Raw genomic sequence first — 22,077 nt, forward strand, 5'->3', positions numbered from 1 at the left:
CCGCCTGCCCTAGGCTTGCAGTGTTTATTTTTAATTAGGTAATTTTATGTTTAAATCCTGCATAGTCTCTTGGCACATTTTCCGTAAGCCGACCTCTCGGCGGTCCTCACTGTAAGCAGGTCTTTAACACACATCGGAATACGTTATAAAAAGACCATGATTTTTGTCTTGTGTTCATGTTAATTTCTGCAGTGCCTCTGGGCCATTTTTAATTGTGCTCCCCAGGGGTGCTTCTCACTTTCTCACATTTCTCTAGGACCAAGGAAATCTGACTTCACATGCAACAGAAATTACCCTTAGACCACAGAGAGAAAACAAAAGGCGTAAGCCGGGGAGTATGATGTTTGAGGATACTTGATGGTTGCCTAGGTAGTATTTAATTAGCCCTGGGTTGTGGCTGGGGGCGGGCAGTGCTGGTACCTGGGTAACCTTTGTCATTATGACTAACACTGCTGTTGAACAATCCAAATGCAACGCTTGTTATGATCTCCAGTCTCAGCCCTTGTCTTCTGTAAGGATTTGAGTAAATCTGCTTCTTTCTCCTTCCCTCACTCTCTCGCTGTCTCACACATGCACTTTGTAAATTAAGAAAACACTGTTAGTGTTTTTTAAAGCTGTGAATGATACATTTTTCCCAAGCCACTATCCACAGTGGAATACCTCATTCTTCCCTACATCCTTCGACAATTCCCTGCCTCATAATAAGCACTAAAAAATACTCCTTGCCATTTATTTAAAGCAATCTGTTAGTTCACGCTTTATTCCTCTTCTTTCACCCTTATTTCCAGTAAGCAAGACAAGAAAAAGCAAAGGTACTTGCTGGACTTGCTGGATGGTTTGAGGATGCTGTGCTTTAAAAAAAAAAAAAGAAAGAAAGAAAGAAAATAAAAAATAATAAAACTAAAAAATTTTAAAAATAGAAAAACAAACAAAACAACAACAATAAATCTCTACTGCCAAAAAAAAAAAAAAAGTGGGCTTTCTCTGCTCTCTGGAAGTGAAGACAAAAGCGCTAACGTGCAGCAGGAGAGGCCATCCTTGGTTGGCGATGTTAACAGCTTTTCTGAAATCCACTTAGCTGGATTGAATGGCGGGGTTATTGACATTCCCCAAAATGGCTACTGGGCCCGGGGAGCCACTTTGCTCCAACCTTCCTGCCGGGTGTATCTATGCTGAGTGGTTTCACAGGGCCCATTAGGAACCACCTCAGAACCATTACAGCCAGCAGAGTAAAACATTCTTTTTACTCTAGGAAAAAAAAAAAGTGAGATGAATAGGTATTTCCAGGGTGGTCTGAAGGAGCCGTCATTAACAGCCCTGAGGAGTGAAGGCACAGGAACACGGCAATGAAACACCATGGTATTCCTCTCCGTTGGCCACACCTACACCAGAAAAAAAATCACCCTAGTGAGTGAGCAAAATATAAACCTTGCAGGAGGGATGCCTTGTGTTGCACACACTACAGAATTCCGGTTCTTCACTACACAAAGCTCGGCCCTTCCACTGTTTCAGCTAAATGCAGGTGGGGGTGACTAGGCCATTCCGAGCTCCACACTCAGGCTGCACCAGTGTGAATGGGAGCAGTGGAGCGGGAGCAGTGGAGCGGGAGCAGGGCAGCAAGGCCTGCCGGTTCTCCACCAGCCAACCACAACCCGGTGTGAAGGCTGAGGGCAGGGGGCAAGTGGGAGAAAGGCCAGTGGTTTGCATGAAAATGGGAGCTCTCTTCCAAGGCACACACATTGACTTCAGTGGATGTTAAACACAGGTCTGGTTGCTTCCACAAAATAAGACTCTGTGTTTGTGGTTTTCTTCTCCTACCAGGGTTCCTCCCATAACCTTGGAGGATGGTGCAGTGAGAGAAGATGAACCCTGTGGGCCTGTGGGCGAGCGTCTGTATCTATGCATGTGCCACATGAGTGAGAGAGAGAGAGAGAGAGAAGATGAAGTATTTGCTTTCCGTCTGAAATCACAGGTTCCCTGAGGGTTAAGTCAACCTCCTGAACCCAACTAAACGTGTATTTGTGTGCTTTATTGTTTGAAGGTTGGGAATGGGGCTGAAAACACATTCATTACTCACTGTCATAGAGCAGTTGACGCATTCTAGGCACATACAATTAAGCTATAATTCTGTACGACAGACTAAACATACAAGTCTAGACTGACAGAGAAGGCAACTAAAAATATTCTTAGGCCTCTTCTAAGAGCACTTCAGAATTTTCTTATCGTTCTACTGGTAAATATTGTAAAACCTTGCCTCATTAATGTCAAAGGGAGTAGAGGATTCACACGACTTAAATTAGAAAGGCTTGGTTTTAATACTCTGTCAAAAACCAATCTAGAGGCCAGATATTTTTAGCAGTCACACCACACAAATCTAAGGAACTTCAGCTGTGGTTTGTGTACCTTCCAGAGAAAGGGCATGGGTTTTTAAGCAGAATCACTCACAGACACACTACAAAACCAGTCACATTTTACGAAGATCTTTGTGAGTATGATAGTTCCTAAATTATAAAACTATTGACAAAATGTAAATATGTCAAGTCTTACTATTGACTCCGTTGACTAAGAAAACAAACCACCAGAAATCTCAGCTTCTTAAAATTGGCAAGGTCTATGGCCATTTGTTGATTGGAGAGAGAACCAAGTACTTGAATGGAGGGAAAGAAGTTACCCAGGGATGGATTACCACAGCGAGAAAGCACTCTAGCACGCTCCCTGACATCAGCCATCTTGGCGTGGGCACCACAGGACCATTTTACAAATGGTCTCCAACACTGTGCAAAGGTTCTGCTATGTCAGCATCTTAACACATTGTCTCCTTTTTGCTCTCACGCTCAAAGGACCTTCCTAAACTCAGTCATACAATGTTGCTGCCCTCAGCTACCTGTTTTCTGATAATACTGGGGCAATTGTTTCTCTGAAAAACATCTTCGATTATAAAAATTTTATAATCAAATTTATATTTATAAATATATAATTTATAAAATTTATAAATAAATTTTATAAATATATTAATTAAATTTATATAAATTAAATAAAATTTATAAATACATAAATTTATATAATTTAGAAAACAAATTTTAATATTGTTACAAAAAGGAAGCCAGCCAATATCTAAAGCTAGTATTTCCCACAGATAATAATAATCAGCAAACACCCAACTCAAATCCATTTTCAACAAAATGGGCACTTTGAACACTAACTTATATTTACTTTTTTTACTACATGACAAAGCACTGTTTCAAGATCTTTACATGCCCATTAACTCATTTGACCCTCATGAAGTTTCTGTGAGGTAGGAGTGACTGTCCCTATTTTAAAGACACTAAAACTGAGGCATAGAATGATTAAGTAACTTACCCAAGATTTTACAGCAAATAAACGTCAGCTAGGATCAAAACTTTGGTAGCTTAGCTCCAGAATATCCACTTTTTTTTTTTCCCCCAGAATATCCACTATTAATCATCATGCTATGTTGGTGGGGAGGATTTGGGTTATCAAATTTGTAAAATTACTTTAATAGGCAGAGAGAAGTGGCAAATGATGGAAAAAAGAAAACTGAAATTAATTTTCACTCTGCTGTCCCTTGCTCTGGGATTGATTCGTACTTGTTTTGAAATGATGCCTAACACAGATAATCTTAGGGTACTTCTTAGAAACCCTAGGAGATATCCTTCTTTATTGTTATAATAATAGATCTAAAGTTACATTAGGAAGAAAAGAAAATTAGGAATAGAGAATTCAATAAATGCTATACAGCATGGTAAGTCTAGCTCTACTCTTGTGGTGAGACTTACAAAGTGATTCTCAGCCAAAGAGATTAAGGTAGAAAACACATTCTATAATATATAAAGACTTTTGAATTCATAAATGTGAGGAAACAAGATGATGGCTCTATTTTGAAAAGACTCTATTATTGGACATTCCTGGAGTAAAATACTGGAGAGGGTTCATGATGGAGTACCTAACCTTTTCTCTCAAGACAACTAGTCTTGCTAGACCCCAGCTTACACGTGGCCACGTTTGCCTTTACAACAGGGTAAAGCAGCAGACCAGCCCTGGGCACAAAGCAGGTATTTGTTGAGTGACCTGTAGGCAAGATGATGCTGCAACAGGTTCCAGAGAGTAAAAGATGGCCCAGATGATTGATGAGCTCCAAAATAATAGTATGCCGGAGTTGGGAGGCATAGCGATCCCAGGACTCCATTCTGGGGAACCCTGGGTTAACCACTGCCTCACCATTCATATGATCCGACCCCCACCTCAGACAGAGAAAGCACTCCTATCCCAGATTCCTGCTCCAAGGATATTTTTGTTCAAGCTGAATAAATCTTCCAGAGTGGGCTTGCATGAGACCTGCAATCCTGAAGAAAGAGGCCAACTGAATCTCAAAATCTTATTTAAAAATGAGTACAAGAGGTAAACTAGTATCAGACAACACAAGAGCTGGAGCCACCTGTATGATCTGTCGGCCACCTTGGAGGCTACCGACAGTGTTTGATACGTGATCTCCAATGCTTCCAAACAGCAACAAAGGAATAATAAGATGAGCGAAAAACAGATAAAAGAGCAGCACCCCTAGGGGCGCCTGGGTGGCTCAGTCGGTTAAGCAGCTGCCTTCAGCTCAGGTCATGATCCTGGGGTCCTGGGTCGAGCCCCACATCAGGCTCCCTGCTCTGTGGGGAGCCTGCTTCTCCCTCTCCCTCTGCCTGGCACTCCCCTTGCTTGTGCTCTCTGTCAAATAAATAAACCTTTAAAAAAAAAAAAAAGAAAAGAAAGGAAAGAAGGAAGGAAGAAAGAGCGAGCAACCCTAGCTCCTAATCTCTCTGTGTCGGGGAAGACCATGAATATTTGACTGTAACTCACTGGCCGAAAAAAACCCAACCAAACACAAACTGTTTGGACAGGATGCCGAGCACGGGAGTGTCTGCCAGTCCGCATGTGAGTGCCAGATGCCCCCCCCACCACTATCTCCCAAGCAGACAGTGACTATGTGGGATTTGTCCATCACTGTGTGTTTGCCCACCCTCCCCCATAGTGCCTGGCACAGTGTGGGTGCTTATTTAATTATTTCCTAACTGACTGACTGAATGGCTTTATGTGTTTAATGAATCCATCCTTCACCTTCACCTAGAATCTTGAAACTCTTAACACAGAGGTTCAGCTGACTCCCATTAGGGAGCCTGAGGTGCAGACATGAGTTCCTCCAAAATTTCAGGGAGTGGGGAGGAGACCCACTTAGACTTGGACCCACTTGGACCCATCAGACTTGGATCCACTTAATAAAAACAGACTTCAAATTTCCCCTAAAACCTAGGCCTGTTTGTTCAGGAAAAGCTAAAGGTTTCTTTGGGTCTAATCCAGTGAGCCTGCCATGTCCACTCACCCCCATGCTGCACCCATGTCTGCCAACAGGACATCCCTTTCCTCTAAAACACACTTACTTACCTGAAACGGAATCTGACATGTGCTCCCCTCATTACTTATAGTCTTGGTTAGAAACCTGCATGTCACTCTGAACAGTCCCCACACAGGGGCAATACTCCAGTGGCTCTAATCTGGATGTTCAGTCCTCATGGGGAGGCCCACCCCTGCACAGTGCACACTTAGGCTTAAAAGGGAAGGTCCTAGGGGCGCCTGGGTGGCTCAGTGGGTTAAGCTTCTGCCTTCGGCTCAGGTCATGATCTCAGGGTTATGGGATCGAGCCCCGCATCGGGCTCTCCGCTCAGCAGGAAGTCTGCTTCCCTCTTTCTCTCTGCCTGCCTCTCTGCCTACTTGTGATCTCTGTCTGTCAAATAAATAAATAAAATTTAAAAAAAAAAAAAAAAAAGGGAAGGTCCTCACACCCACCCTTCTCAGAGTCAGCAAGAATGGGAGGACAGATGTCATGTCCAGAGGCCACATCTAGACATAGCCTCTAGCACAGCACTGCTATCCAGCTAGGAAGGTAACAGGAAAGAGTAGGAAAAGGAGGGCAAACAAGGGACCTTGGGCCAAAGTGATGGTTTGGAGGACCTGCCTTTCCTAGTCCACAAGAGTAATCTTAGGGCCTTTGGTCCAAACATGGTAAATTCTCCATCATTCTTGCAGCCTTTCATTTTGCCATATACAGCTGTCATTCCACCAAGTCAATCGAAGGATGAATGAACATAATGGGAACCACATGATTTGTTTACCCCCCAAAAAAAAAAAAAGGTAGCTTTACAAACATTCTTAGTAAGAAAGCAAGAACAATCCACAGAGAAAGGATGAAAACTTGCCTTTTACATTTTGAAACATGTTGGGAAAGTGTACCTCTTTTGTTTTTATTTTTGTGAGATGTTTTTAAAAGTTATGGAGATGTGCAAGACATAAAAACACAACACGATAGCGCCCGAAGCAACCGTATACTGTACCTTTACTTCAGCCAGTCATGTGCTGTCTGATAGTCTCTGGATCATTCTCTCTCTCTCTTTTTTTTCCCCCAAAGCAAAGTTACTTAAAAGCTGATTTTTCACGTGGCATTGCAGCAAGTTAACTTTGAACGAACCAGCTCCCTGCTACATTTTTCTGAGCACATTTACTCAGTTCCATGCTTGAAAGCAACATTCACTTGGACAATGGAAATGTATGGGATTGCATTCTAATATCAAACTCAAAGAAAAGATCTGCGACGGTCTCATGGACAGATTGCTGCAGCCAAGTGTGATTCACAAAGCCATGACGTTGGAGAAGTGGTTTCAAATCCCGGTATGTATAAGGCTAATGGAATATGATGTAATCAATCCGAAACAGGCGGAACCCCATCCTGGTTTTATACCAATGCCAATAAAATTAGAATCATACAACAGAATCATGTAGACAGAAATGAATTTTCTCTACTCTACATGAAAATTTAAGTGGTATCCAAGAAATAAAATGCAATACAGTTGTCTGTGATAGATCAATGGGAGAGATTTTGAGAAACACAGGTTGGGAGACTTTCTGCACCAGAACCTCTGATCATAATCTTCAAAGGTGACCAAGATGGAGAACTACAGGTCACTGCTCACAAGAGGAAGATAAGGTGGGCCAGTCTCACCACAGCCCCAGGCCTAGAGGCAGAGGTCGGCGTACATCCCTACTGAGATGGCAGGCTACTGGTAGCATTTCCACATATAACCAGTGTTTGAGTCCTTACCTTGACTCTGCAATATTCTTTTCCATCTCTGAAAAAAAGGCTATTTTAATAGCAGTTTGGAATTTCCGACTCTTTTACCCACGCCAAGAAAAGTGGGTGACAATGCAATGATGAAATGATGAGCTGTATTTCATTTTGAAATGGAGAGGTTTCCTTTTTCTAAGGAGGGAAGGAGGCTGTAGCATTCTGGGGGTGAAAGGCCATCCAATTTATATTCATAGCTTTATTTGAATAAAATTAATATGTAAATAGTCTGCAATCCCTTGAAGTCAAACAGTACAGTGAGATACGAAAAAAAAAAAAAAAAACTTTTCACTAAGAAACCATAAAATAAATACCCCACACAGTGATAACTTGGATTCGACTTTCTGAAAATGTTGCTTCTGGCTAACCTAGTTGATAATAACAAATACAGAGAAACATTTAGCAATAAGAGGAAAGTCTTTTTGATACCCCAGGCAAAGCTTTCCAGTCACGGGCCTGTTCCCCGGTCCTTTCAAAGTCTAGGGTGACTAACACCGAACCAGAGCCTCACCTGGGACTTCAGGAGAGAATCTTGCAGAGTGTCGAGACACAAAAAGTTTCAGTTCTTGGTCCAGGTTGCATTCAATCAGGTTTGTGTCCCATGATCGGATTCCTAAGGAGGGAGAGGAAGAGAATTGACAGAGTTCCAGTTAGTCATTTCAGAGCGGCTTGGAAAACATCACTGTGACATTTCTCAGGCTTTAGGGGAGGATGTGGAAACTTCTTTTCTGAAGAGCCTGGTGGCTAGCAGTAGATGCCCACAAAATGGGAGGGCTGGGGAGGTCTCCCTACCAGGCCACAAGAGAGGGATAACTAGCAGTACAGACTGAACTTCTGCCCCTCATAAAATATAAATGCAGCTTTTCTGGGAGAGTAAAGAAAACAGTTATTAGGAAAATGACAGCCTTTACTCCAGGGAGGCAATAGAAAGGACAGGAGGGTGGTTAAGTTCCGTAGGAGTGAGGAGGCCTCCAGATCATCTCTAGCCTTCCCAGGGTCCACTCGTAGGTGGCAAGGAAATGGAGAGTAAGCGTGGGAAGCTGGCATTCAAATCCAGCCCTTTGTTTTCAAAATGGCAGTGTTTGCGGTGTGCGTATGCATTCTGTGCACATGTATGGTTTCTTTTCTTGACCCATCCCATTTTTGACCTGGGTTTTTCAAATCCTAGATATTAATCCAAAATGTGTATGATCTTTGATGAGAAGACTGTATCTCAGGGCACCTGGGTGGCCCAGTGGGTTAAGCCTCTGCCTTCAGCTCAGGTCATGATCTCAGGGTCCTGGGATCAAGCCTTGCATCGGGCTCTCTGCTCAGCAGGGAGCCTGCTTCCCCCTCTCTCTCTGCCTGCCTCTCTGCCTACTTGTGATCTCTGTCTGTCAAATAAATAAATAAAATCTTTAAAAACAAAAAAGAAGAAGAAGAAGACTGAATCTCAACCTGGAAGACTTGCCCTCTCTGTCCTCCCCTGCATTTATTTTACCTGACTAGCTTGGCAAGGAATTCTTTCATTCACAATGGTTAGTTGTACTCAATTTTCTTTTCTAGAGGCAAAAAAATGTGGCAACATTTTATACTTTAAAGAAATTCTCCAGAGCTGGGGCTGTGAACTGTCTCTTCCCACACCAATTCTGGCTTCCTTCCATTCACTAGGCTGGAAGCTGGGTCAAAGGAACTCAGATACCCTACCTCCCTTTCCTCCTCCTCCCCCTGTACTTCTTAAGGAGATGGCCAGAGGGAACCCAGAGGGCATGGAAGAAGGGAGAATTGGGGAGCAAGCCAGGGACAACTGGGAAACCACAAAATTCTGGAACATGTTTGGTTTGGTTTTTTGTTTTTTTTTGTTAATGTATCTTTATACTTTCCCAAATAGGTAGCTCATGCTAGAGCCATTACATTTTATCCACGATTGTACCCTTACAGGGACCATCGTCAACTGCCAAGAACACATTTCCGCAACAACGGTCATTTATTGCATACCTGCTAAGAGCAGGGGCTTGACCCTCTTGGTAAAATACAGCAGACAAACTACCTCTAAATAAACACCAGGTCATTTAATCATTTTTGCTGGTCATTAGTCATTCAAACAGACTTGGGAGGATAAATGGCAGTGCATTATTTAAACACACCCGTAAATCCTTAATGTCTGTCTATATTTACCCACATTTATATCTTGTTTAGTCTTCTCAACTTGTGAAGAAACAAGGTAAGGGTGTGTGTGTGTGTCTGTGTATGCATATGTGTGTCTTGTATAGAAACAAGGTGTGTGTGTGTGTATGTGTGTATGCATATTGTATCTTGTATAGAAATAAGGTGTGTGTGTGTGTGTGTGTATGCCTATTGTGTCTTGTATAGGAACAAGGAGTGTGTGTGTGTGTGTATGCATGTTGTCTTTTATAGAAATAAGGGGTGTGTGTGTGTGTGTATGCATATGTGGGTCTTGTATATGTATAAATGTACTACACAAAGATTGTGGAAACTCAGTTGACTGCACATCTAGACTATCTTTGGATTCTACACCAAACACCTTTTGACTATGAGGAATATTTTCAAATAGAGGCAGAAATTGATCACACGACCCATGGGAAGACTTCAGGTGTGGAAGTTAACATTCCTAAAGAGAGGCTAAATTATACAGGGGAATTTTATGGGTCTCCCTGGAAACATCAAGAGCCTCAGCTTGCATTTGCGCTAATGGATTATTTAAATTTTAACAAGAAAGGCACAGTGAGATTTTGCAGATCTTTTTAGTGCAGAAATGATAAATGGGTTCTTTTTGTTCCACAGGAAGCTTGACAGGTTGAGAGGTCTGAATTCATTAGAATATTTTACTTCAACATATACGCTATATACTGGGCTAGTGTGAAAAACCGTCAGGCTCCTGTCTGAGCGGCTTAATTGGTAATTGTTAACTGGGTTCTCTGGGTGCCAGGTCTGAGCTCCATTATTGTCTCCTGGCTCGTCAAGTTGGGTCACTAAGTCAATAATGAGACATATGTATTTAAATTAAATTCATACGATTTTTCTGCCTTTGTTCTATGTTATGTCTAAATTGCTCCATCATTTGAATGACTTCATCTAGGGTTATAGGTGGACTTGCTCTTACATTGTTGTTTGCCATTTTCCCCTTGGCTTCAATTAACTTGTCATGACACATGCAATTAAATGTTTGCTTTATATTTCATAACCTCCTGGTTGGAGGCTTTGTAATTTAGCAGGGGGAAAAGCACAAAACCGAAAAATCCATCTAGAGATTGATTTTTCAATTACACTAGTAAAAGGACAATAAAAATAATATTTCACAGATTTTCTACTGCCAATGAAACAAAAATTTAGGGTTCTCTTTTCAAGGGACTAATTTCCAGCCAAATTATGTCTTAACAATGCATAATACACACTACCATTTATAAAATAAAGGTTACAAAGGACTTACTGGTTATTTTAGTTGGAAAGGAAAATTTTGGAATGAGGCCACTTTCTATACCAATTTTAGAAATAATATACTTTGTGCCTTCTACTGGATGATACTAGTAAAGAGAAATACTATTTCTCACTGAAGGCTCCTATTGCATTTAGTAGAATTATGTATCTTCCCTCTGTGCCTAACAGGAAGCCAACAGTGGGGCCTCTAAATCTTATAGTACAGAAAAATATCTTCTTTGGCTCTGGCCACATTCTCTTTCCTGAGCCTTTGCTTCTCCAGCACTACATGAAGACTGTGCCCCTTAGTGGCTTACCTACATTGGGGCAGAAGAGAACAACTCCATCAATGGAAGGCCAACCTCCTTGATTAAATTTCTAGGCCCAGACGACATCTGTCACCCCTGGGAAGTTAACCTACGTCTAGGCATCCTTGAGAACTCTCCCACCTAATCTGGGGCTGGTGCTCTGCTATGAAACCACCACTGTCCGAAGCCCAGTCCTTCAGCCAAGGTAACTGAAGATAACAAAGATCTTTTTTATGTCAGTACTCCGAATCCAAGAGAAAGCAAGGCACAAAAGGGAGGTTAAAGTGCACACGAAGTTCACAGAGGGAAAAGGGAAAAATGAAAAGGTGGTGTTTGCCAGGGGGGAATGGGGTGTGCCCATTACAGGACAAGTCAGGGTAAACAATAAGGAGCCACTTTCCCTTACTTTATACAGGTTATATCTCACCAAGCCTATCAATCACGCAAGCATTTTGCAGGATTATTTAATAAAACCAACTATTTTTTAAAAGCACCTCCCATTTAAAGGCTAAAACCTAGGATGCCTGGGTGGCTCAGTTGGTTGGACGACTGCCTTCGGCTCAGGTCATGATCCAGGAGTCCCGAGATGGAGTCCCACATCGGGCTCCCAGCTCCACGGGGAGTCTGCTTCTCTCTCTGACCTTCTCCTCGCTCATGCTCTCTCTCACTGTCTCTCTCTCAAATAAATAAATAAAATCTTAAAAAAAAAAAAAAGGCTAAAACCTATATTCCTAAAAGAGACAATAAACTGGAAAAACCAACAAAATGATCATTCATTACATGTCAAAATGGCACATGGGTTCCACCTGACAGTTAACTGGGCCTTTGAAAATTGACTCTTTTTTCCCCTATGAACTTTTTAATTGATCCTTCTGATCCATAGGCTTTTTTATATTTTTTGCTAGTACCTAAATGGTTAACCTATAAACTATAAGTTTGATCTGTAAAACTATGCTAAAAAAAAGTGATCGGGAGGCAGATTAGAATCATCAACTAAAGGAACAGAATTAAAACAAAAAAAGAGCTAAATTCAAGGTCTATTTCTCAAAGAAGTTTTCCTATCTTTTCTCTTGACCAAATTTTCAGTTGGCTTTTTTCTTTTTCCTAAGCCAAGAACTTGATGTTCCTAACATATAAGTTATGGGCAATGCAGGCAATGCCTTACATAGAGTCCATCCTTTCAAAGCATGGATGATAAATAATTTAGGTCTTTTGATAGCTTCCCACATTGGAAACAAACAAAAGAAGTGATTTATAATTTTACTGGTCTAAAAGTTAGAAGTTATTTAAATAGTAAGCCTTTAGAGGAGATTAAGGATGAATCATCGATTTAATGACCTTACATTTGGGGAGTGGCTTGGATTTCAGCATGGATCACAGAACTCTTACCAGATAATACCAATTAAGCAGTACAAGTAGAAATCCATCTGCCTTTTGACTTTGAAAAATATAAAGATGAACATAATATGTATAACACTCTCCAACATTTCTTCAAACCTCTGCCTTGTACTGGTTTGTTCCTGTTAAAATAAAATGAGAACTAAACCCAAATCTGTCCCTGGGTTCTTGATTCTCTTGGCCATCCTGAAACTGAAGACAATCAATAAAGTAACATCAGAAGGTTACAATATAATCAGCTAAACTTATACTTCAAAATCTGGGGCAGTACATGTTAAACACATCTATATTTTTATAAACAAATCTTGCTGATTCCCAGTGTGACCCAGAGAAAAAGTTACACTCTTTAGCTGCAAATGAAAGCATCAAACTGACACTTGGTATTCTTTTTATGTCTTAATTCCTATAAAGTAATAAAATAAAGCAATGAAAACTTGCATAAGGCTCTAGAATTCAGTCTGCAAGCCAAGGATATATGCAGTCGATGTCCTAAAATAAACTGGAGGAGTGGAGGCTCTCCTGAAAATGGGAATGATTCTTAAGTTTAATGTGGGAGCTAATTAGGAAGAGGGCGAAAGAGGTACCAAGGAGTGGCATTTGGTGGGAACGACATTGGTTTGGCATAAAGTGCTGTATAACTAACAAAATAAGACTACACCAGTCCAAGGGAAGACTACTGCTTTCAAACTTGAGAAGATATGAAGTGACATTACATTCCACATTTTGAATACAGTGAGAAAATAAGGAACCATCTCTCTTCCGTGGTTTCAAAAAGCTTCACTGAGCATCCACACTGGGATGTTTCAGGCCTGTTGATATATCGCATTACCACCGTCTTCCTACAGGTTTCTTTCTAAGCTTCCCAAAGAACCCTCAGTAATCATGGCAAAATTCCAAGTCACCAGGGTCTCCAAATCCACAGAACATCCGTTAACATGGGAAGGGAAATAAGAAGCAAGGCTAGCAAATGATGCACCGAATTCCCAGCCTGTATCACTCAATGGGAGCAGAACGCCCCTGGAGCATCTCCATCTCGTTGCACAGGACGCAGCCCACAGGCACCAGCAACAATAGCAGGGGAAGCAGAGTGACCTCTGGAGGAGACCCAGCCGGGACCTGCAGGCACCAGGAAACAGAGCCACCCTGCCCTGTTGCTAAGTTATCTGAGCCTGTTTGAAGAGCTAGGGGAGCAATTTCGCTTAGTCCTGGAAGGCCCTGGTAGCTTGAGCTGCATCTGAGACCACAGGACCCAGGAGAGCAATCTCCAGGGAAAAAGCAGCATCTGTTCCTGGGCGTGAGGAAATGGCTCTGCTCACTCACTTGATTGATTGTTAATGGGATCAATACAGCAATTTTGGTGTTTGGTGCAAAAACCTGACCAAATTAGGGAATTAAAAATCAAGAAGGCATGGTGATTGAAAAGGGAACAGGACGGGGCTTCTGGGATTCTAGCCCTCCCTGTTCCTCCGTCTGGGTAACACAGGTGTGTTCATTTTGTGGAAATGCACGGAACTCCTCATCTGTGAGTGGTGACTTTTCCTCTCTCTATATTACTTCAATAAATTTTTTAAAAAATTTTAACGTCAAAAAGACCAATCTGAACTTTATTCCTGCATGCTAATCGTATGAAAAGGTGTAAAGGCAGGGCACATCATAGCGCTACCTGGATGCGTCTATTTTTTTCCTCCGACGGAATTGATACCCCAGGAATAGGGTACTGAAAGGATGGTCGGAACAGTAACAAAGCAGGAAGGTAATTATGGCAGGAAGGTGAGCGCTGAGCCAGCTCCCTGCACGGGCGCTGCCCACAAGTGGAGGTCTATACAAAGCAGAGCTCTGAAAACCGCCGTTTGATCTTCCTCTGATGTTTGCCTGCCCTGCTCTGACATCATGATGGAGCCAGAAAACCGGTGCCGGTGCAGTGCCGGCACATCTGTCACTTCGGAGTGACGTGACCTTGAGCGGGTACCCTTATCCTTCCTGCCTCTCTGGGCCCCCATCTCTAAAATGGGGTTGGTGGTCTCTATCCAGGACCCACATCGGGTGGTTCGGAAAATCTCATGGAGAGCAAAGCACCTCCTAGTGCATTATTATTCCTGGCAACGGTGCTGACAATAATTGTTTTTAATCCAAAATCATTGATTCAGATAGCAGCCACGCCCAAAGTCAGTACGGGTGACATTTTCCAAGGGGAAAACGTGCAAACAGACTTAGGAGGGATCACATCAAAGGCCTATAGTTCGAAAAGGAAGCATTTTTGAGATGCTCAAGTAAGGCATTTCACTATTGAGATCTCTTATTCTTGAATTTGTTTTTCCAGTGAAAATACACGACTCCACTCTGCCTTTTTTTTTTTTTTTTTTTAAACCTGAAAGGGAAAATCAGTGCTTTAAAGTTAAACAAAAGAACCAGGTCTGCAACTCCAGTCCCCACCCTGCAGCCTTTTGTTCTGGGGACAAGTGTCCGTTTCCAAATGCGGAGTCAGAAAACAGGCTTTAATTTTTTTCATCGAAAATAAGGTTTTCCTTTCGTGTTTTATGGGGGTGGGGGGACGCCGGGAGCGGGGAACGAGGGCTGCGTGAACGCCCTTTGTCCGCCTCGGGCTGCCGTAGAGACCGCAGTGCGGACTGCACCACGCCCACCAGCCGGTGTCTCCAGGCAGAAACGCTTCAGCACCACCCCAAGAGAATAGAGCGCGGCCTGGGGCTGCGGAGGGACCAAGCGACTGAGGTCAGGGGCGAGGGGAGGTCTGGGACGCCAGGGGGGTAAGGCAAAGGCAAAGACCAGAGCTGCCCCCTCGGGGGGCTTCGAATGCAACAAAGCCGGGCCCGAGGGAGAGGTGGGGGAAACGCAGCGCCATGCCCGAGGCCCCGGCGGAGCGCACGCCCGACCGACCGCGCCCGATGGGGGCGCCGCAGTGCGGGGGGCAGGTGCGGCGAGCGGATGGGAGCACTGCGGCAGCCCGGGTGGGGCTGGGGGGGGCGGGTCGGTCCGCTCGCCAGAGGCTGCGCCCGTCGGGCCCTCACGGCCCCGCCCAGGGCTCCAGGCGAACCGCTATTCGGCCTCTGAAGAGCGCGCTCCTAGTGCGCGCACCGGGTGAGGCGCTGGCCCTACCCCCGACCCCCCCTTCCCCCTAAGCCATCACTATCGAGGCTGAGACTTTTGAAAGAAGAAGCCCCACCCCGCAACTTGGGGTCCCATTGTCCTTTCTGAAAGCTGCAAACAGGGTCCCAGGGGCGGTAGCGAGGCGGGCGCCGTCTGGGAAGCAAGCGCAGGCGGTTCTCCATCCCTGCGTCCCGGGTGGAGGTGGCGGGGGGGGGGGGGGGCGGAGCGGGTGTGGCCCCAGGACTAGCCTAGTCATTGCGAGGAAAGAACAAATCGGGAGGTTTTAAGCCAGAAAAGGCATTTCTCGGGGGGCTACGGTGGCTGGGGTGAGGATGATTCCCACGCGGGCCCTGGCACATGGTGCTTCAGCCTTGGGTCTGCCGGCGAGGGGGAGAGGGGAGTCCCAGCATTTTGCGGGGGACAGAAGAGGACTAAAAGCAATGTTTGCATCAAGGCCCCCCGCCCCTTCTGCTCCCTGAGGTTTGGGCTTTATTGTGGCCTCCGCTTCTCTGACACCTGCATTTCATTTAGCGGGAGAGGCGGTGGCCAGCTCGGATCTGCAGACCCAGCTGATGATAGATCCCTCAAGGTTAGGAGACACTCTCCCGCTGGGTCTCAAATCTAATAATTAGCATTATTCTCCGAAATTAGCCCAAAAAAGACTCCAGACTGAGTGCAGGAGGCGGCGGGAGGAGGTGCGGGTGCGGGGCGCGCCTGAGAAGGAGGGTGGCCGTCGCGCCCTGGGTGGGGTCGCGTTTGCCGGTCTCCTCGGGCGCGTCCCCTGGGGACGCAGGGCCTCTTACCGAGTTCGATGTTGCCGATGGCGCGCCGTAGGTGCTCTTCGGTCACGATTTCGCCGACTACCACCAGCAGGTAGAACTTGCTGTCGAGGAAGCGATGCGACAGGCTAGGCGAGGTGGACGCCGTCGGGTTGGCGATGCTGCCGGACGGCTCCGGCTCGGCGGCTTCCACCACCACGGTCGCCATCCTGCCGGCCCGCTATGCCTGGGCGAAGTGTCCCACTCCCGCAGCTCCTCTCCTCTGCGGCAGGAGAAAGGATTATCTCCGAAGGTGCTGTCTCCGCTCCGCCCCTTGCGTCCCCCCTCCTCCTGGCGCTGCGCGCCGCCTCCCCCTCCGCCCTCTCCTAGAGCGCGCGGCGGAGAGGAGCGGGGAGTGAGAGAGGGCGGGGAGGCGGCGCCGCTTTTATATGGAGACTAGGCTGGGAGCCGGGAGGAGGAGGAAGAGGAGGAGGAAAGGACCACCCGGCACATCCTCACGCGGTGGCTGCCTCCGCTCTTCCAGCCGTTGGCCCAGAGCTGATGTCATCTGCAGCAAATCATCTCGCCCGCGGCCCGGAAGCTGGAGGGAAGAGGTGTGCGGACAATGGTCAGGGCAGGGCCGGGAGTCAAGGGCCTGGGGGACCCTAAGGGCCCCCCGCTGTAGCGGCGAAGGGGTTTAACACTACCCACCTACACCCCACACACACCCACTACCGGCTGCGTACACTCACCCGGTTTGTGCAGGAACACGGGATGGGTTTCCATTTTTGCAGTGGAGATATTTACCTTGTATGAGGTGCACAAGTCAGGCCTTTACCTCGTGTCCGTCTGTGATGAAACTAGATTCTCAGGTGCTGAGATAGATAGCACAGCGGGTGTAGAGCTGGAGGTACCCCGCCCAGGAAGATGGAACCTGTCTTTTCTTTGACCTTGTGGACTTAGGAAGGCACATTTTCCACCTTCACTTAGTACATCAAAAATGCAAAACCTAATCCTAATATTGTCCAGGCTTTGGATCCTAATCTGCAAGGCCCAGTGGTTTAAAAAAGAGAAAAAGAAAGGAAGAAAGAAAAAGTACTGGCTTTGCCGTTCTCATGGGAAATAAGAGGAATACAAATGCATTTTCTAGATACAGATTTCTTAATAATATGCTAAATAGATAGTATCAGGCATAACAAAGAATGAAGAGAAGATACTGTCTCTCTCCCAGCAGGATTACAATGACTATAATGTACTTTTCAGTTCCCTAGGGGACACAGAAGCAAAATTATTTCATGTGACAATGATATCTTTAAAAATATACGTAGCATAGGGAGTTTTTATTGCCTTTGTGTTTAGAACACATAAAAATGTTTAAAGGCAGCCCATCTACCACCACTTCTCACAGATCTTCTAAATATAACTTCTGTCGCTGGAAGGGGTTGTGATGGTGAGGAAGGAACAAAATGTGCAAACATGGTACTATCATAAAAGACTGAAGGATTAGAAGTTTAAAAAAGAGGACTGGATGGAAATTAGACTAGTCAATATAGTTCTAATACTAGAATGCATATTAGTAAAAAAAAAAAAATCACCACCATAGGCTAAGATTTCCAAATTAGTCCATTGTCTTGCCTATTACCTACCATAATTTATGAGTGATGCACACTTTGCTCTTAGCTCTTTCCTGAAATCCTGGCATGGGAGACACAGTGGGCAGCTAAAGGCAATGATTCCTTCCTACATGCCAGTCTGATCAGTGGGGAATAAGATACCATCTGGCCCACAGCGGTTGAGGTCCGCAGCAAGCTCACTAGTGAGCCACAATGACCAGTGAATAGTGACAGTTCCCAAGTGAGATGGTAACAGATCACTTCTTGGTCAAGAAAAGGCCTTCAATTTCTGTTAGAGAGGCAATGCCAGCAGTAATGCTTGTAACTGGGGGAGGAGATTTGGTAAGGAGCATTGTTTTCCAGAGGTCAGCCCTTGAACCCTAATGTCATGTACTGATTGTCCGTCCTCCCTTTTCTCTGAACCACCATTACTTTTATTTACATAATAATTTTCTTTAGCTCTGTTTCTTTTACTCAGATTTATTTTTAGTGAAATTCTTTACTGCTGTACAAATGGAAACACTAATATCACTTAAAAATAGAAGGTATCCCTAAGAGAAACATAATGAAAAAAGATAATGCAATTAAACTCCTGCTCTACGCTGTTACTTGCTCAAGACTCTGACCCTCAGGGGTAGGCTCTCTAGATGAAAACAGAGATTAGCAAGTGTTCGGTGTTAAGACACACCACCTCCTAACCAAGTTGTTCTCCATGTCAGAACAGAAAGTTGGATGAATATAACACAGGAGCTTTCTTACCATGTGAGTCGGTACAACTAAATGCCATGACCACGAGCCCCCTAAGTCAGCACCCAGACTTTGAAAAACAAGAGACATAATGACAGAAAATAGACCAGAGGTGCTGACTGCTACTGTATGGCTTTGTAACTTTGGGCAAGGGACTTACTCTTCTTGATCTTCGGTCTCTTCATTAGTATGCTGGAGAGAATAATATCTTTATAAATGTGTGAGTAACTTTAAACGATAGAGAACATAAGTACCTAATACAGTGATTGGAATAAGCACTCATGGTGTGGTTGATGAACACACCTGTTTTATTCCAGTTTGTTGGACAATGGAGTAAAAGCATTCTTACAAAATGTGCAGGTGACATTAAGTTGGGCATGACTACCAAGATCTGTGAAACAATAGAATATTAAGTGACACTATAGACTAGAAAAGTAGTCCCCACCCATCCCCATTTAAAAAAAAAAAATGTGCTAAGGAGGTAGAAGGGAAAACCAACAGAAGATCATCTTTGGTGAGTGCTGCCACCTGACGTCACCTGGATGTCCCAAAGAGACCTAAGACTCAACATGCTCCAAACCAAAATCCTATGATGCAAGCGGGAAACCTCAAAGGCCTCTTAAACTCTTCCCTGACATCTAGCCCCATGGACGACTGAGCATGAATTCTGGTTAGTTTTATCTAAGTATCTCTTTAGTCCACCCACTTCTCTCTACTGTCAGCACTGTAACCCAATCTACTATCATCATGAGACATAGGAGTGTGCAGGTTAGAAATTGGTTTCTGAAGTCATTCCTACATAATACTCTCAGAATAACAATAAAAATGTTAAAAGCACTTTTGGATTTTTTTTTTCAGTTTTCTTTGTTATTAGATAGATCCCAAAGGGCTGCAGTTTTATATTACTTCAATTAATTCATTTTTATGATTATGCCACTAACTCTTATATAACTTGATTCATCTGTTGCATTTTGTTTTTGTTTTTTATGAATTGATTTTTTATACTTAATTTTGCTTTATAACTATGCAAAATATTTGGTCCCAAAATCAAATCTACAAAACAATTTGTATTCAGAGAATTTTAGCCTCCCTTTCTCCTCCCCCTTCCCTCTCTAACTCTTTTGCCCAGGTTTAGCCTTCTATTTTAAAAATGCAATATATTATATATATATATATATATATAATATATATATATAGAGAGAGAGAGGATATATATATTGATATGGATAGGGTATATACAGGATATATAGAATATATATATCATATATATATATGATATATATATACCTCTTTTAAATAAACAGCATTTTTTTAGTAAATTTACTTTTGACTTTTATTTTCTTTTATCTTGTTAATTTTTTTAACTTTATTTTATTTTTTCAGTGTTCCAAGTTTCATTGTCTATGCATCACACCCAGTGCTCCATGCACTACTTGCCCTCCTCATTACCCACCAGGCTCACCTAACCCCCCACCCCCCTCCCCTCCAAAACCCTCAGTTTGTTTCTCAGAGTCCAGTCTCTCATGGTTTGTCTCCCCCTCTGATTTCCCCCAACTCACTTCTCCTCTCCATCTCCCCATGTCCTCCATGTTATTCTTTGTGCTCCACAAGTAATGAAACCATATGATAACTGACTCTCTCTGCTTGACTTGTTTCACTCAGCATAATCTCCTCCAGTCCCGTCCATGTTGCTACAAAAGTTGGGTATTCATCCTTTCTGATGGAGGCATAATATTCCATTGTGTATATGGACCATATCTTCTTTATCCATTCATCCGTTGAAGGGCATTTTGGCTCTTTCCACAGTTTGGCGACTGTGGCCATTGCTGCTATAAACATTGGGGTACAGATGGCCCTTCTTTTCACTACATCTGTATCTTTGGAGTAAACACCCAGTAGTGCTATTGCAGGGTCATAGGGTAGCTCTATTTTTAATTTCTTAAGGAATCTCCACACTGTTTTCCAAAGTGGCTGCACAAACTTGCATTCCCACCAACAGTGTAAGAGGGTTCACCTTTCTCCACAACTTCTCCAACACTTGTTGTTTACTGTGTTGTTAATTGTGGCCATTCTAACTGGTGTAAGTCGGTATCTCAATGTGGTTTTGATTTGAATCTCCCCAATGGATAACGATGATGAACACTTTTTCATGTGTCTGTTAGCCATTTATATGTCTTCTTTGGAGAAGTGTCTTTTCATGTCTTCTGCCCATTTTTTGACGTGATTATCTATTTAGTGTGTGTTGAGTTTGAGAGTTCTTTATAGATCTTGGTTATCAGCCCTTTGTATTGTCATTTGCGAGTATCTTCTCCCATTCCGTGGGTTGCCTCTTCTTTTGTTGACTGTTTCCTTTGCTGTGCAGAAGCTTTTGATCTTGATGAAGTCCCAAAAGTTCATTTTCGCTTTTGTTTCCTTTGCCTTTGGAGACATGTCTTGAAGAGGTTGCTGTTGCCGATGTTGAAGAGGTTACTGCCTATGTTCTCCTCTAGGATTTTGATAGATTCGTGCCTCACATTGAGGTCTCTTATCCGTTTTGAGTTTATCTTTGTGTATGGTGTAAGAGAATGATCAAACTTCATTCTTCTATACATAGCTGTCCAATTTTCCCAGCATCATTTATTGAAGAGACCTTTTTCTACTGGATACTTTTTCCTGCTTTGTCGAAGATTATTTGACCATAGAGTTGCATGTTCATATCTGGGCTCTCTACTCTGTTCCCCATTTATACGCACAGTTTTTCCATTCCATTTTGCTTTTTTCACTTAACAATGCAATGGAGGTAACTCCGTAACAGTGTACATTAATATTTCTCATTCCCTTTACAGTTGCATGCTAACCCATTGTCTTTATTTACTATCATTTATTTAACCAGTCCGTTATTGATTGTCATGATTGAGTCATTTCCAATTTAATTTACATTATAAACCATAGTTAAATTGTTTTGTCCTGCCCAGCAGCAATAGCCACCTGACTGGCATCAGTAGGTCTAATGGGACCCACATCCAGTCCATGCTTCACACTATTTGGAGGGTGACCTTTTCTGATCTGGTCATGTTACGCATGCAGACCTGAAACTCAAATGGCTCCATATTGTTTTTAGTATAAAGATCAAACTCCTTAGCATGGCCTACAAGGCCCCACAAAATCGGACCCCCATTTATCTCCTCTGCTATATCTAGCCACCCCCTCATCCTTACTTTCCAGTTTCAGCCACACTGATGTCACATCGGAGCATGCTTCTTCCCAATGCTGGAGTACCTTCTCTTCCTCTTTCACCTGCCAGAAGCACTTACTAGTTAACTTCACCTAGTTAATGTCCTCTTGCCCTGCAGATGGCATCTCAGCTATCACGTCCTTAGGGACGCCTTCCCTTGACCTCCCGTTCTAGGTCAGTTAACCTTTTTACATGTACTTACATGCACCAGCTTCATGCTCCACTTCTTATTTGCAGCATTTGTCATCAATGTAATTTCACCCTTTTGTATGTAATTTAAAAAATTTGTCTGTTCTTCACCGCTGAGGAGTCCAGAGCCAGGCTTTCCCCCCCA

General features: G+C 43.6%; 1 protein-coding gene and 1 long non-coding RNA gene across 2 annotated transcripts in view; one reads left to right on the forward strand and one right to left on the reverse strand.

Moving 5' to 3' along the window:
• MAP1B (microtubule associated protein 1B) overlaps window positions 1-16,568 on the reverse strand; it is a 94,825-nt gene extending 78,257 nt beyond the window's left edge. The window contains exons 1-2 of the mRNA XM_032848781.1: window positions 16,215-16,568; window positions 7,695-7,796 (exon numbers count right to left, since the gene is read on the reverse strand). Coding sequence (XP_032704672.1) covers window positions 7,695-7,796; window positions 16,215-16,398 — 286 coding nt within the window. The 5' untranslated portion in view covers window positions 16,399-16,568. The remainder of the gene's footprint in view (window positions 1-7,694; window positions 7,797-16,214) is intronic.
• Window positions 14,885-19,366, forward strand: LOC116861919. The gene is made up of 2 exons (XR_004381560.1): window positions 14,885-15,036; window positions 16,714-19,366. It is a non-coding gene; the product is annotated as an uncharacterized LOC116861919 (long non-coding RNA).
• Window positions 19,367-22,077: the final 2,711 nt, after the last annotated feature.

This window comes from Lontra canadensis, unplaced genomic scaffold, assembly GCF_010015895.1.
Source record: "Lontra canadensis isolate GAN:19392208 unplaced genomic scaffold, GSC_riverotter_1.0 scaffold4, whole genome shotgun sequence".
In the NCBI taxonomy this organism is placed as follows: domain Eukaryota; kingdom Metazoa; phylum Chordata; class Mammalia; order Carnivora; family Mustelidae; genus Lontra; species Lontra canadensis.